General features: G+C 36.6%; 3 protein-coding genes across 3 annotated transcripts; 2 read left to right on the plus strand and 1 right to left on the minus strand.

Moving 5' to 3' along the window:
* Positions 1 to 5,361: 5,361 nt before the first annotated feature.
* On the plus strand, positions 5,362 to 12,551 carry LOC123008700 (116 kDa U5 small nuclear ribonucleoprotein component). The gene is made up of 7 exons (XM_044404667.1): positions 5,362 to 5,681; positions 5,728 to 5,948; positions 5,994 to 6,262; positions 6,313 to 6,562; positions 6,608 to 6,799; positions 6,848 to 7,396; positions 11,207 to 12,551. The coding sequence occupies exons 1-7, from the start codon at positions 5,565 to 5,567 to the stop codon at positions 12,519 to 12,521; spliced, it is 2,913 nt and encodes a 970-aa protein (XP_044260602.1). The 5' UTR covers positions 5,362 to 5,564; the 3' UTR covers positions 12,522 to 12,551.
* Positions 12,552 to 12,850: 299 nt separating this feature from the next.
* LOC123008702 (rhomboid-related protein 2-like) lies at positions 12,851 to 14,759 on the minus strand. Its single transcript, XM_044404669.1, has 3 exons — positions 14,374 to 14,759; positions 13,854 to 14,326; positions 12,851 to 13,802 (listed from the first exon to the last, which is right to left on the minus strand). Exons 1-3 carry the CDS (start codon positions 14,449 to 14,451, stop codon positions 13,274 to 13,276), a joined length of 1,080 nt encoding a protein of 359 aa, XP_044260604.1. The 5' UTR covers positions 14,452 to 14,759; the 3' UTR covers positions 12,851 to 13,273.
* Positions 14,489 to 16,405, plus strand: LOC123008701 (Meckel syndrome type 1 protein). The gene is made up of 5 exons (XM_044404668.1): positions 14,489 to 14,777; positions 14,825 to 15,202; positions 15,251 to 15,476; positions 15,531 to 16,064; positions 16,113 to 16,405. The coding sequence occupies exons 1-5, from the start codon at positions 14,701 to 14,703 to the stop codon at positions 16,347 to 16,349; spliced, it is 1,452 nt and encodes a 483-aa protein (XP_044260603.1). The 5' UTR covers positions 14,489 to 14,700; the 3' UTR covers positions 16,350 to 16,405.
* Positions 16,406 to 16,660: the final 255 nt, after the last annotated feature.

The raw sequence follows: 16,660 nt of genomic DNA on the forward strand, positions 1-16,660 counted from the left end.
ATTTCTATCTGTCAACAAATTTTGACATTTATTTTTTGACATTTGACATTTTTTATGTCTATTTAATGATACTGATGACCTTGTATATGTTTTTTACAATTATTTACTAAAGGTTTAAAATTTTTGCCAATAAAAGCCAGAAATAACATTAAACAGAGTTATACAATTTAGGATACAGCTTCCTTGTTTCCTTTTCTAATAGCTTGTAATAAAAAACTTGGAAAATTATTTTTCCAACAAAAATAAATAGAGTCAAATTGAAAAATTTAAACTCTCATAACTTACAAATTTTTAAAGATAAATTTTTTTTAACATTTTTTCCATATTCCTGGTATCTTACCTTATATGGCATTTTTCTCTGGGACGCAAGTTCTGGCGCACCCTGTATAATTAGGATATTGTTCGCAAAACTTTTAGACACCCTATAGGTATGAGAAGTCACAAATTTTTATACAGATAAATGGTGAAAAAACTTGGGACAAGGCCAACTTGATCTGTTTAAAATTTGTTTTTGTGACACTGTGTTTAGATAAGGGTTGTAAACCAATTTGTTGCGTGGGATTTATGAAAGTTGTGTTGAATTTCGGAACAGTTATCTACGTTATGGAATTTATTAATTGCGGGGATTGAGGGAAATTACCTCTTGCTTTGTATTTATTACTGAAGCGGGGTTGAAAGGAAAGTGAAATCGATAGGGGAAAATGGGGTTGGAATTTAATGGAAACCTGTGGAGGTTTAAAATTAATTTCAACACAAAATTGAGATTTTTTTTTATTTTCGGGAATGTTCAATTCAAACACCCTGTATATGATTGTGGCGAATGGAGCGTCCTCAAAATATGGAAATCGTTCGGCTGCAGACTCCCTGGTGGTTCACAAAGGCCGTTCCGATATTTATCAAAACTGTACTCCCGTCGAGGGAACGATGCGTATTTGTTTGTGTGAGTGCTTCACCAGCACGAACTTTGACGGTATTTTATCCACAGAGAGAGCATCTGTGTCTCGTGTCTATTATCTATTTAGTAAACAAGACGTAATTATGTAGACATCGATAATGAATAAAATGGATATAGAGTGACTCGACGAAGCCAACCGCACTCTATACTTCGTATGAAAAATTGGGACAATAACCATCTGGCTGGATTTTGTACCTACAGAAGGAATGTTAAATGACTATACAATTCGATAATAACAATGTGGGGTCTAAAAATCGTAAATAACGGTTTTGGACTTTCACTTTTATTACAAATTCCGAGAAATTGAATTGTGGGTCCAAAAATGGGTTTGTTTGGGAACTAAGTCATAAAAGTGGCTTCAGTGGCCTTTTTATTAACCCGACGAGAAAATTTCGGGAAACTCCTAGAAATTTTTAAGTTAAGTATCAGTCAATACAGAAAAATACATTTTTTATGCAAAAACGAAAAAAAAAGATATATTATGTTATGAGGAGTAAAAGTAATACTTTATGTGGCGAAGCTGAACGTTTATTTAGCCAAACGTAGTGAGGAAAATAATTCATTTAAGTCACATTAACTCACTTTTATTCCGAATAACATACCTATCCTATTTTATTCGTAAACGTATTCAGATCGAGAGTAAAGAACAACACTAATTAGCAAGTAAATAAACAAAATAATCAGGACGCTTTGCAAATTCCTAGTGAAATTATAACAGCGCTTATAAACAAACATCACGCGTTAGTATCGGAATTTGTATTGACATTTTCGAATGTGTTTATTAATTTAATAGTGTATGACTAGTGCAGTTAGTAGTACAAAATGTCGAGTGCTGATGAACTACATCAATATACTTCTCTAGAAGATAACATTGGTAAATGTCAATAATATCATAGTCAAAGTAAAAAATAGAATTTTTATTCCATGACTGAAAAAAAACTTTTACTTGTGACATTTAGTCTTGAAAGTGGCCTCTTTTGCGATGTTTGTAGATAAACGTTATTTGTGTTGATTGAAAAAATTTCAGTTTTTCCGATTAAAGTCTTGTTGTTTGGACGTCTGTAACTCCGGTACTATTGTTTCTAGCCACTTAAGTTTAGTACCGCTGGAAAGCTTTTTCTTCTTATCATTTAATGAAAAAAAGATCACCGTCCTGTGACGCTTAGTTATCGAGAAAATCTGTGAAATAAAATTCTGTTTGTAACTTTTAAATTACCTATAAAAGTTTACATTTTTCTTCATGTCACTCGACTTGTCGGAACATTTTGGATAATTATAATCCAAAAGATATGTTGCTTCCGGTTCGTAGTTTAGGTAAAAACGTCAAATATTGCCATTTTTGTTGAAAAAATGTTCCTGGTAGGTGTAGGTATAAGTATAGTATATATACCAAAAGCATCATTTATTGCTTCTGTTTTAAATGTCTGATGTTCTAGAGCCTTTGATGTTCATTTTTTTGTGGTAATTTAGATAGTTTCTCCGTAAATTGCGTTTAAAAACTGAAAATTTTGAGTTTCCTTTTTTATTTTTCTCGGAAAACATGGGCTCAACCGGGAGTTCGGGAATTTTCCCGGTGGGCCGCGATCAAATATCATCTCATCTTATTATTCTATAATCAGAAATGCACTTTTTTATACAGGATGTGTTAAAATTGGCGCCCCAGAGAAAATTTTCAAGTAAGATAAGATACCATCAGGAACATGAAAAAAATGTTATTTTTTTTTAATTCATTTGCTAAATTTTAATCAATCGGTCCGAGAAAACGGTTCAGTGCATCGATTTCAAAATTTACAGCGCTGTGGGGGGTACATTAGGCTGTAAAAACACCTAAAACATTAGTCTCCCCATCATTATTAGTGAATACACGGTACATTTACTAAAACTATGCAAAAAGTTACTTTTTTCTTTTCTTTAAATCAATGTAGAGGGTGAAGAAAAAATATTTTCAAAAAAATCATAAAAGGATTTTGAAAGACATTTATTTCAATTTTTGACACTACCCTTACATTCTCTGTGTGGTCATTGGTGGATGAGATATCGATGATCAAAGACAAAAGGATCCTTTTTCATTTGAAGTTAGATATCTCACCGACAAATTGACGTAAAGAAAATATGAAAAAAACATATTAAAACATAAAAAAACATGGTATTAGTAGGATGTATTGACTTAATTAACAAAAAAATTCCGTCAATCAAAACCAAAAAAATTTAGAATTTACTTTTCTTGCGCTATTATTTGGGATTGCGTGACAGATAAAGTTTTTGCTAAAAAAAAAAACATTTTTCGATGAGATACAGCCTTTCAAATCTCATCAAAAAATTTACGAAATATTTTTGTTCCTTTAATTTTTTGGAGTACCTACCTAGTGTCACTAATTTAAATACGTACTCATGACCCTCGTACATAGTTAAAATTTACGTTTTTAAGATTTTTTCGGGCCGCCTAACAGCATCTCATCCACCCCTGGGCTGTACCGTCGTATTCTGTGTTCGATTACCTATCGAATAGTGAAAACGAGAAATCAATCGGAGCTTTAGTTTTGCCTACCGACGCTTTTAAACTTTCATGATTTTTATATGCACTATACCATGATGCTTTCAGTTAAACTTCTGATCAAAGTAGCCTGTGTTTTTAAAATTAAAATGGCAACATTGCAAAACACACTGAAGATACATATAAATTCAGACTTGTGTCATAAGTTTTGTCTTTATATAAGGCAATGATAAAAAAATTAAATCAATATAGGTATATTATAATTCAATTTTATATTTATTTCGGAATAATTAAAGGTGGGAAAAAACTTGAACAAAACTTCAAATTAATTTATTTTATTTATGTACATAAATTAAATTAAATCACGAGCCGCCACTGTACCTACACCCAAACCCATTTTATCTCGCTTCACCCTCTAATCTCTCAATAGGATGAAAAAAGGTGACACCAACACTTCATCTCGCTCTCAACCTCTCGCCCAATTAAAACAAGTGGGGGGAGTGGGAGTGCCCCCAATAAAACAATCAAATCAACAAATAACAATCGAAATCGACTTTAATCTAGCCACCTATGTAAGCCAACGTGATTATTTTACGTGTTTCCTCGTGATTGCGACTTGCGTCCACGACCTACTTGACCGTCGACAAAACAAAACACCATCACATCGCCTGCTTAAAATATTCAACATAAATATTAAACAGTTTAGTTCCACATTGTGCTATATATAGACCTCGAAATCGTCACAAACGTCATTAGGGAACAGACACGGGTGCGAGAGAGACGGAAAGTGTGACGTGGCATCACGGCCAACTTCAATGATTCACACATAATCACATAAACTCGATTTTAGCCGGGAATTGTCGAAAGTGTATGTGCGGCGTTGCCACATCGGGCAAACCCGAAGAAAAAAGTTGACAATTGGGTGTAACCACAAGCACGAAAGTGTTTTAATCAACTCCGGCCACGTTTTAACAAATGACAATCAATTAAAATCAAAATTAAACAATAAAGCCAACTATGATTTCACAGAATTTTGCTAAAACGTCCATTAAAACACAAAATTCTGGGCTGAAAATTTACAAATGGGTTGTCCTTTTTGTTCCAAAGCGACCCTTGGAATTAGTTTTCTCACACAACCCTTCATTTACCCTTAAAAAAATTGGTTAGTTTGTTTAAAAGTCGCTGACCTGCCTATTTCAGGCACGTCCAATGGGAATCAAGCAGGCGGAACGCTTTGACACTGACACCACCTACTTGCTATAATCCACCAATCGTGTTCTAGTCATTCTGAAACGGGGGAAAATCTAACCAATGGTAACAAAAGGAGAGTCCAGTGCTGGTTTAGGAGGTTTTGTTGTGTTTCCTATACCTCCTCAGAGTCATACCATTACGACCTTGAATTTGATAGTGGTGTTATGGTAATAATAAAACGGTAGTTGACCTACTATGACCTTGACCCCGATGTCATTGCCGGTAAATGGAAAAACTAGTGACAATTACGTCAGCGCGTAAGCAGGCCATGGACCCCGGCAAGGTGAACAAAAGACGAACAATTCGCCATGCCTGCTTGATTTGATGTTTATAGTAAAAATCAGATGTTGCATAAATCGCTTATAACAGTTTTGTCTTTGTAAACAGAAGTAAAGAACCGCTTTATAAATAGGTAATGAGGCCCCATACTATATTTGTCTATTTTTATGCCCAAAATCAATATTTACCAGTTGAGCGCCATCTTTGGGACGAAAAGTCAACCAACTGTTATTTTTGTTTTAATTATTTAAGAAATGTGACTTTATTGTTAATTACTAAACTAAAATAAAACTATTTCTGCAATTTTAGTTAAAATAAATCGTTTTTTAATAATATTCGGCTTCAATTATTTAGGGAGTTTAATTTTTTGTTCGTGTGGTTGGTAACGACCGGTAACAAACACCTAACCTGTGATTTGTTTCTTACGTTTTGCAACGTTTTTTCACAATAAACCACGAATTCTTATTGAATAACGCCAGTGGTGCATTGAATAATCGTTTGTGCACCCCCAACAGCATCAATCTTCCCCCCTTATCGGCTTTTTTGAGGTTATGTCAACCCGTGTTTAGGGCCAAAACCTCAAAAATGGACGCGGATTTATACGACGAGTTCGGCAACTACATCGGCCCTGAATTGGACAGCGATGACGACGAGGATGACGAGCCCGAGACCCACGAGGACGAGGAACAGCAAGACTATGATGTGAGTCGTTTTCAAGCCCCACAGCCCCCTTATTGCTCTATTTCAGGACGAGCAAATGGACGAGAGCGAGCCCCAACCCATGGCCATAGTCCTGCACGAGGACAAGCAGTACTACCCCTCGGCCTTGCAAGTCTACGGTCCCGATGTGGAGACTATTGTGCAAGAAGAGGACGCGCAGCCCCTCGACGTCCCCTTGATCGAACCGGTGAAAAAGAAGAAGTTTCAATTGAAGGAACAGGATTTGCCCGACACCTTCTACAATATGGAGTAATTTGAGGGAATTAACAATTATTTTAACGTAATTTTTGGTAGATTTTTAGCTGATATGATGGATAATACCTCGCTTATACGCAACGTGGCGTTGATTGGGCACCTCCATCATGGTAAAACCACGTTTGTTGATTGCTTGATTCGACAAACCCATCCTGGGTACCAAGACTACGAGGAGAAGAATTTGAGGTACACTGATACTCTGTTCACGGAGCAGGAAAGGGGCTGTTCCATCAAGTCAATTCCAATTACGCTACTTTTACAGGATATTAAGAACAAGAGTTACTTGATGAACATTTTTGACACTCCTGGTAATAACAATTGATTGGTAATTAATTGAAATAAGGGTGTTTTTTTACAGGTCATGTCAATTTTTCTGATGAGGTGACCGCAGCAATGCGTCTTTGTGACGGTGTCGTGTTGTTCATAGACGCCGCCGAAGGCGTGATGTTAAACACCGAGCGTTTATTAAAACATGCAGTTCAGGAACAAATGCAAATCACAATTTGTATTAACAAAATAGATCGCTTGATTCTTGAGTTGAAGTTGCCCCCACAGGACGCCTATTACAAATTGAGACACATCGTTGAAGAAATAAACGGATTATTAACGTGAGTCATTGTGCCCCCTTGACACGTCTAAAACACATTTTCTAGGCTTTACTCCGACGATGCTAACCCCCATATCGTGTCACCCGTTTTAGGAAACGTTTGCTTTGCCAGTTCGCAATATGGGGTTTGTTTCACTTTAAAATCGTTTGCGAATTTGTATAATCTATGTTATGGGGAAGTGAACGTTGATGAGTTTTCAAAACGGCTTTGGGGCGACATTTACTTCAACAGCAAGACGTAATTATTGTTATTTTCCTGATTGTTAAATAATTGTGACAATTTCAGTCGCAAATTTACGAAAAAAGCCCCCCATAATTCCGCTCAGCGCAGTTTCGTCGAATTCATCCTGGAACCCCTTTACAAAGTCTTCGCTCAAGTCGTCGGCGACGTTGACACCACTCTAATTGATGTTTTAGACGAACTAGGGATTAAACTCACTAAAAATGAAATGAAACTGAATATTCGCCCCCTTTTGCGTCTCGTGTGTAATAAATTCCTAGGGGATTTCAACGGTTTTGTCAATATGTGTGTCGAGCATATCAATTCGCCGCTTGATAATGCGAAGAAAAAGATTGATCATATTTATACGGGGCCCAATACGAGTAAGATTTATGATGATATGGTGAATTGTGACCAGGATGGGTTGTTGATGGTGCATAGCTCCAAGATGTACCCCACTGATGAGTGCACGTCGTTTCAAGTTTTGGGGCGAGTGATGAGTGGCACACTGCATGCAGGGACCGATGTGAGGATCCTGGGGGAGAATTACACGCTCCAGGATGAGGAGGATTCCAGGGTTTTGACCATCGGGAGACTGTGGATATACGAGTCGAGGTAAAAAATCCAAAACGCGAACAAAGAATAAATAAAAAAAATAAGAGTCGCTGAGGCAATCGTAACATTTTGTGTTTTCCCTCGGTAATTAATACATTATTCGGAATTTTGTTTTTTTTCCGACACCAATTGACTTCTTAGAGCATTTTGCAAACCAGGTGAATCAAACGTTTTTTATTTTATTTTAAAATTTAATTGAATGATGTAAAGTTTTTAATTTTTTCAAATGGTAACTCATTATAATTTTTTTTTTACAAAGTGTATGACCTAAGGATTACTCCTACTAACTACATTTTATTAAGTTTTTATCGAAAAAAAAATACATCGTATATTTGACATTTTGAAAAAAATTGCATAACTCAAAAACTTCATTTTAGTTTCATTCTCAAAACACTATTGCAATTTTTATAGCACTTTAATTTTTATTAATTATTATTTTTTGACGATAAACGATTAAAAAAAACCGCTTGGTCTAATACTTTTTGTTCACCCTGTATGTACAGTTGGGGACAAATTATTTTGGTCGAAAAACTCACTTGAGGTTATAAAACAATTAAACAAGCGTTAGGATTATTAATCTAATTTTTTTTCTACTATCAACTATTGTCAGTGACTGTCACAGTTAGATTCATCACAATGTTAAATACCGAAAAATCACTGAATGAGACATTTTAAGGAGGAAAAATTGCAAAAAAATTCAATAAACAGTAGAAGGTTTTAAATAAATTTAAATTCAACTAATTGCATCGAAAAAAATGCAAAAATTTTGAGCTTTACATTCTTAATAGGCTGTGAAAAATTGACAACTAAATTTTTCACGAACGATGGAAAAAAAAAATAAAATTTAAGATTTTCGCTCCGTGCTCCGTCCCATATTTTTCAAAATGCTGCGAATCGGTTAAATATACAAAAACAAATAAGAAAGAAAGTTTAACAGTTTAGGCCCCAAAGACGTTCAAAGCCTCTCAAGCGTCGGATTTGTTTAATATTTTTCGTTGATTGAGTGTCGGGGGAACACTTTAAAGCAATAAACTTTAAACCTAAACCGTTGAATATGAAAGTTTCGAGTTACGGCCTTTTTTGTAGGAAATTCTCTACAACTTTGTTTCTTACACTTTTTTTTGTCTCTTCCACTGTATTCGCAGCGTTCTCAAAAATATAGGGTGCAAAACTTGCGCCTTAGAGAAAAATGTCATGTAATATACAATGCCAGGAACATGGAAAAAATATTGAAAAAATTCTATCTATAAAAATTTTGAAGTTATGAGAGTTTAAATTTTGCACTTTGACTTTATTTATTTCTGTTGGAAAAATAATTTTCCATGTTTTTTTTTGCTGCAGGCTATTAGAAGAGGAAACAAGAAAGCTGTATCCTAAATTGTAACTTTGTCTAATTTTATTTATGGCTTTTATTGGCAAAATATTTGTACCTTTAGTAAATAATTATAAAAAATATATACAAGATCATCAGTATCATTAAGACCCTTATTCTGTACCTCTGAACGATATTGTTAGTGAACGATTTTCGTGGGGAAACGAATTTTCGTATTCTGTAATAAACTATTTACTTTCGTTGCCTACCGATAATTTCGTTAAAATTTGTCGTTGACGAATGAGAGTTCAATAGGTTGTCGTTGACTCAACGAATTAATATTTTGGTAACTGATTTGTGAGTTTTTATGAAATATGGGTCATATTTTGGATTATTTTCTCGTAGAATTGAAAACATTGTTTATGTATTATATTGTTGATTTTTCTATTATACTTGTACATTTCTACAAATGTACGAACGGTTGCGGAATTAAAATTTCGGGCAGTATTGTCATTTTCATAATTTAAACTCTGAAACAACTTTTACATTAATAACCTCATTTTTTACTCTTGTTTTGTTTATGTCATTTTGACTTATTTGTGGCATAATAACTGGTAGGCAGCAATTCAAAGCGATGATTTAATTACACTTAGTTCAATTAATAAATTTCCTAAGACATTTAATTAACAATTTTAACAACAATTTACAATTAGCAATACAATAACAATTTACAGTGAACTTTTTAACGTGACAAACATTTTAACGTGACAGAAGATACTGCCCAAAATTTTAATTCCAAGCTGCTAATATAAAAATTAAAAGCCGTTAACAATCCTTTTAATACGTTTGAATAATTATTTTAAAGGATGTTTAGATTTACAAGAGCTCTGTCTAGTACATGATTTTTTTTTTCTTAAAATTCAAGTTTTTTGAAAAATGGACAACGTTTCACTAGTACAACATCACCCATAGTCCATGTTAATGGAGTGTGTGGTTGAAACTTATGTTCTTGTTAAATAAAAATATTTGTTTTTTACATTATACAGGATGCGCCAGAACTCGCGCCCCAGAGAAAAATGTCGTATAAGGTAAGATACCAGGAACATGGAAAAAATGTTAAAAAAATGTTATCTATAAAAATTTTGAAGTTATGAGGGCTTAAAGTTTGCACTTTGACTCTATTTATTTCTGTTGGAAAAATATTTTTACAAGCTTTTTTGCTATAGGCTATTAAAAGAGGAAACAAGGAAGCTGTATCCTAAATTGTAACTCTGTTCAATGTTATTTGTGGCTTTTATTGGCAAAATTTTTGTCCCTTTATTAAATAATTATAAAAAAAACATATACAAAATGGTCAATATCGTTAAATGGATATAAAAAAATGTCAAATGTCAAAAAATAAATGTCAAAATTTTTTGGCAGATAGAATTTTTTTAACATTTTTTTCATGTTCCTGGTATCTTACCTTACTTGAAAATTTTCTCTGGGGCGCAAGTTCTGGCGCACCCTGTATATTTATTTAAAGACAGATTTTTTTTTTCTACTCAGCTATGTCTTTTACAGAACCACCACAAGCATTAAATTCATTATTAATTTTTTCCATGCTTTTTCTAGAGCAATGGGTTTCACCGCTACAAATTCAAATGTAGCTCAAATTGTTGAATCGTTGTTTAAGATTTCTTCTTCTTTTTGTCGATGCAAACCCTTTTTAAACTTTAATAAACTTACATTGTGACATTAATGACGTTTTTGAATAAATACTAGAGAATTAAAAACATTGAATTTTTGTTGAAAAAATGTGAAAGATCGTTCCCTTAACGTAAGGTTACGGAATACGAAATTCGTTACAACATTCGTTAAAACCCATTCGTTCATTAACGAAATCGTTCACGAACGAAAAATTAGAGAATAAGGGTCTTTAAATAGACCTAATAAAATGTCAAAAGTCAAAAAATAAATGTCAAATTTTTTGACAGAATTAAAAAAAAAAGTTCTTGGTATCTTATCTTACTTGAATTTTTTCTTTTTTATAAGGGTATAGGGATAGTTCGCATGGTCAGTAATTTCCACACGTCAAAATTTTAGCCCTCTGTGGTTACTAAATATGTACCTATTATTTATTAATTAGGTATTATTTTTTCCTTTTTTTTAATCTAAATTACAACTTGTCTGATTAATTGATAAGCATCTGCTTGTCATAGCCGTCGTAATGTTTACCATTCATTCCCCCATCAAAAATAATAATAAAAAACGCATTAACTCCTTATCAGATTTGTTAAGCATAATTTTTTCCGTCTCTCTCGGTCCCAACACCGCAAAAAACGCGACAAATGAGGTAACCAACAAGTTGTAAAATCTCGTTTAGCCTCAAGGCCGTTATCTAATGATAAGTTCCATGACCTCGACTAATGAATTAATGATAACGAGTTGTTTACTACGTCTTGACTTTGAAAAATTCTAAAAATATCTCTCACAGGATGTCTTATTGAAAATTCCAGATACAAAATCGAGCTAAACCGTGTCCCAGCCGGCAATTGGGTCCTAATCGAGGGCATCGACCAATCAATCGTAAAAACAGCCACCATAACGGACTTGACGATCTACGAAGACTTGTACATTTTTCGCCCCCTTAAATTCAACACTCAGAGTATTATAAAAATCGCTGTGGAGCCTGTCAACCCCTCGGAACTCCCGAAAATGCTCGATGGTCTCCGAAAAGTCAACAAATCTTACCCTTTGTTGACCACTAGGGTGGAGGAATCAGGCGAACACGTGGTTCTAGGCACCGGGGAGTTGTACCTAGATTGTGTCATGCACGACTTGCGAAAAATGTACTCAGAAATCGACATTAAGGTCGCAGACCCCGTCGTTGCTTTCTGCGAGACAGTGGTGGAAACGTCGAGTCTAAAATGCTTCGCTGAAACCCCCAATAAAAAAAATAAACTGACAATGATTGCGGAGCCTTTGGAGAAGGGCCTTGCTGAGGACATTGAAAATGAAAATGTCCAAATCGTATGGAATAAGAAAAAGTTAGGCGAGTTTTTCCAAACAAAATACGATTGGGATTTACTCGCAGCTCGGAGTATTTGGGCTTTTGGCCCTGACAACACAGGCCCCAATATTTTAGTCGATGACACACTCCCGTCCGAAGTCGATAAGGGGCTGTTGAGCTCCGTGAAAGACTCCATCGTGCAAGGCTTCCAATGGGGCACCCGTGAGGGGCCTTTGTGCGAAGAGCCGATCCGAAACACCAAGTTTAAAATCCTGGATGCGGTAATTGCGAATGAACCCTTGCACAGGGGCGGAGGGCAAATCATCCCAACGGCGCGACGTGTCGTCTATTCGGCGTTTTTGATGGCTACACCGAGACTCATGGAGCCCTATTTATTCGTCGAGGTGCAAGCCCCAGCAGATTGTGTCTCAGCGGTTTACACAGTGTTGGCCAAAAGACGAGGACATGTCACACAAGACGCCCCCGTTCCCGGATCACCACTTTACACAATCAAGGCTTTTATACCTGCGATTGATAGTTTCGGATTTGAGACCGATTTGAGGACGCATACGCAAGGACAAGCCTTCTGTTTGTCGGTGTTTCATCATTGGCAAATCGTTCCGGGGGATCCCTTAGATAAGAGTATAGTGATAAGGCCTTTGGAGCCCCAACCGGCCACGCATTTGGCCCGGGAATTCATGATAAAGACAAGGAGACGGAAAGGCTTGAGTCAGGATGTCTCGATTAATAAATTTTTCGACGATCCGATGTTATTAGAGTTGGCCCGACAGGATGTTATGCTTAATTATCCACTTTTGTAATTAATTTGCCGTAATAAAACATTTTTACCACCGGCGAGTACACATAACCTTACTTTTAGATTTTAATAAGTTTTAGACAATTGTGACTCCCTAGGGTAGCTTACCTTAAAAAATGGGACTAGTATTGTAAATACTGATCGATTGGAGCTGGATCTGGGTCTTGAAAGGGGCACTTTGTGACATTTTTACGACTTAACCTCACATTTTCTTGTATTGATTTTACGTTAAAAGGCTAAAAAGCATCGCAGTGACAAAATATCGGATCAGGGTACGTTTTTTGGAACCCCCGTATGACTGGATTTGGGGGGTTATGGTTTTATGTTCAATTATTTACTTATGCAAACAAGTCTTTTATTGTAAATATTTGGACGTAATAAAGTAGAATATAAAAATATTGGGCGTTTTGTGCTAGAAAGGCACCGCAATTTCTACAATTAGTATTTTTCGTGGATTGTCAAACATAACCTCACTTTCAATTTTAGCGAGGTTTTTACACAAATAACATTACGGGGCGACTCAACTTAATACTATAGGTTTAAAACGCGATTACAGGTCTGTTTTAGTCATCGCAAGACGCTTAAATAAAATATTTTGTTGTTATTTGATGACATAACCTCACTTTATGTAGAAACAATAATAATACGAAAAATCAATCTCTAGCTACAATACTGGTCTCTTTGTACCTAATCCGTACTTAAAAATAAAAAAATACTAAAACTGTCGCATTTTTGTGTGATTTTCCGCACTTAACCTCAATTCCGTTCCCGAATTTTCAAAAAATACTCTGGCCAGGCGAAATTCCAGATAATTGCAATTGCCATTAGCACGCAATATGTCACTATTGAAACCCACCAAATAACCCTTTCTGCCGTTGTCACTTCCAAGTTCCGTAAGACATTGAGCCCCACTAAAAGGCCAGCGAGAGCCCCCGCAAAGTGTGCCATGTAACCAATATGTTCGTCCATTTCGAGGAAATACCGGTTGTAGATAGCCGTCCCAATATCAGACGCCATGATTATCAAAAAAATAAATAATTGGACAATGGGGAAAGACATTTCTCTCCAATTCATGATTATGGTGGCTATATGGGCTGTGATGAGGGAGTAGACCCCACCGCTGGCCCCCGCAAGTCTCACAGTGGGATCCGCGATTGAGGTTGCAAGAGACCCAGCGAGGACCCCCGCGAAGTAGATGAGTAAGACTCGCCACCACCTGTGCACCATTTCTAGAGGGGTCCCCAGTAGGATTTGCACCAAAAGATTGACGAATAAATGAAAAGCCCTGAAATTAGAAATTATAAAAAATTTGTGTAATTAAATTAAATTAAATTACCCAACGTGGACAAACATATAAGTGATAAACCTCCAAGCCTCCTGTCTTTTATACGGATCATAAATAAACACAGAACTGATGGGGCCCGAGGCCGATTTGGTCGAGTCTGCCTCAATTGTCTCATCCACACAGAAAAATATAACCTCAATTAGCGAAATAATGATCATGCCGACAGCCGGGGGGTAACAGGAGTACTGGTCATCGTACACCCCGTCGACTTCACTAGCGCCCCGTCTTCGGGGCACCACCATTTGGATGTATCTGTTGACATAGTGTCCAAAAACGAACTGGAAGTCCGGGTGGTTGATCATTTCAACAAATTCCGAAAAATCAATTCTGTCGTCGTGATTTTGGTCGGCCATTTGGTGGATTTTCCGGACGACATGTTCTGGAATATCGTGGTCATATTCCCGGCTCTCAATCAAGTCATTCAGCTCCCCAACGTTGATAAAACCGTCATGGTCCCGGTCATACTAAAATCATTTTTTTATTAATTATTATCAAATTTGTGGGGGCTCACTTTGTTGAAAATGCTGCGGTAATACTCGTTTTTGCGCCTGGCTTGGAGCGGAGTCTCCGAGTTGGTCTCTCGAGACATGGTAACATAACCTCAACTGCCCCTCCTCAAACTAGCACAGAAATCACTATTTTGCGTACGAAATAATACTAACTGTGTTAACTACATTTTATCACATTATCACAATTGTTTTGTTACTTATCAGAGTTAATTTAACACGGTTATGTTTTGGTAACTTTTCGGCCAACTGGGGGAATTTCGTGTTGGTCTGGTTTGAAAAATGGCGCGCGGCTAACGTCATTGTTGTGATTCATTAGAAAAACGCTCGAAATGACTCAGACCGAGACTTTGGTCAAATACACGGCAATTTACAGGTGCTCGGATGACATCACCAACTTGAAAATAAGGTAAGTAAAGAAACTATTTACACAATTAAAGTTCAAGGTTGGTACAGAGTGAAGTTGCGCCAAGTGGGGAATTTAACTGGTGATAATTCGGACGGATGGGAACAGAAAGTGTTCGCTTGGCAACAGAAATGTTTCAGCAAATCAGAAAGGGAGTACTACAAGGATGAAAAAAACTGTATTACAGATTTAGAAAAAAAGTACCATTTGGATGTCAAGGAGTCTCATGCGGATGCGAAATTTGACCTATTTTCGTACACGAATGACGATGATTTTGTTCTAAAACACGAAATTAATGATTATTTCCGCGAAAAGTGCGACGAAAATAGTCAGGAGTTCGACTATGGCGAGTCGATACGAGCAGCAGTCCGAAATCCCATTGGTCATAAATACGAATTTGAGGTTATGTTCATCATGGCGGACCTTGGGTAAATCCCCGGAATCGTCCAATTGTCAATAAACCAATTTTGTCGCAGCGAATACATCGATTCGACGTGGCTTAGGGAGGAAAAAGTCTTATGTGTCGTTAAATATGACCGAAAGTACAAAATATTATCAATTTATCCCGACTTTACCAAATCCCAGCCATACTTGATCCGACTCGAGGGCACTACAATCCGAAAATATCAATATTTCCTTGAAAACGTTTCGACCCAAATACCTGAAGATGTTTATCTCCGGGAAAAAGAACTAATTCGAAAAGTGCGACCGCCAACTTGACTCTAAATTGAAATTTTTTGATACTTTTTTTTACAGATAAATGGTCACAAAACCGAATTTTTGAAGTGTTTAAATTTTAAACTTCCCGACAAAAATAAGCTCGCCGTTCATTTGTTCATGGAAGTCTTATGGGCGCGATATTTTGAGTATGGACCAATCTACGTCCAATATTTTATCGACTTGCCGTCTGATTGGTCTGTGAGTGACCAATCGCAGCTCCAGGGCATCACGCAAACGTGTCACGTCAGTGGGGATGAGGGTTTGGCCCACTTTGGACACGTTTTTGAGGTTATGTTAGAGTACAATATAGAGGATTTGGCCAAAAAGGGCATTCCCAATTGTCCCTATATCTATTTTGAGGTTATTTCGAAAGACACTTGGAGTCGCTACAGGACCGAAGGGCTGACTTATAAGGCGTTACCGGTAGCCAAACCGGGGAATTACCAGTTTAACCTGCAATGTTTCCGGTTAATTCCACACGGGATTTCCGGTCAGTTACGCCGGTTTTTTATCGGGGATTGTTCGAGTTATGGCGACTTGACTTGGGTCGGCTTACCGAAATATTATGATGTGAGTTGGACAAAATGAAATTTTACTAAATCTAGGGATTTTTTCCAGGGATCAGTTTTGAATAAATATGGGACTAATACGGTTGGTACTGGTCTGATTAGTGTGAGTGTTCATGTCGTCCACCAAAGTCAGGCGTTTCTGGATAAATACAAAGAAAATTCAGAAGAAAATTTGGAAATTTTTGAAAAATTGAACTCGTCGAGTTTGGTCAAAAGTGTGGAACAAGTGTTACAAGCATTCAAAAGGGCACGGAAAAATATGATAGCAGCGAGGAAAAATTTATAGTTGTGTTATTTTATTTTGAGAATGAATAAACGTGGCAACACTGTTTGGGATATAAAGCAAAATCGATATATCTGGGCGACATGACACGATCGGACTGCGTTCGGGTCAAGTCGTGTAGTTTCGTTCTCTCCTTTTGTTATTGTTTTTGGTCCAAACTTGGGGCTTCAACTTCAAGGTGTGAGTCAAGGGGGTTCCAGAGTTGTCTCAGATTACTCTAGACTGCTCATGGGGCCCCCAAATAAAAATTGTGGGGCCGGCTGAAGGTCCGCTCTTTGCAAGTCACCTATTGCACGAATTGCGCTGTTGTCCAA

The sequence above is a fragment of the Tribolium madens genome, unplaced genomic scaffold, assembly GCF_015345945.1.
Source record: "Tribolium madens isolate multiple individuals breed KSU strain unplaced genomic scaffold, Tmad_KSU_1.1 Scaffold_71;HRSCAF=194;Tcas5.2_LG6, whole genome shotgun sequence".
NCBI classification, from domain to species: domain Eukaryota; kingdom Metazoa; phylum Arthropoda; class Insecta; order Coleoptera; family Tenebrionidae; genus Tribolium; species Tribolium madens.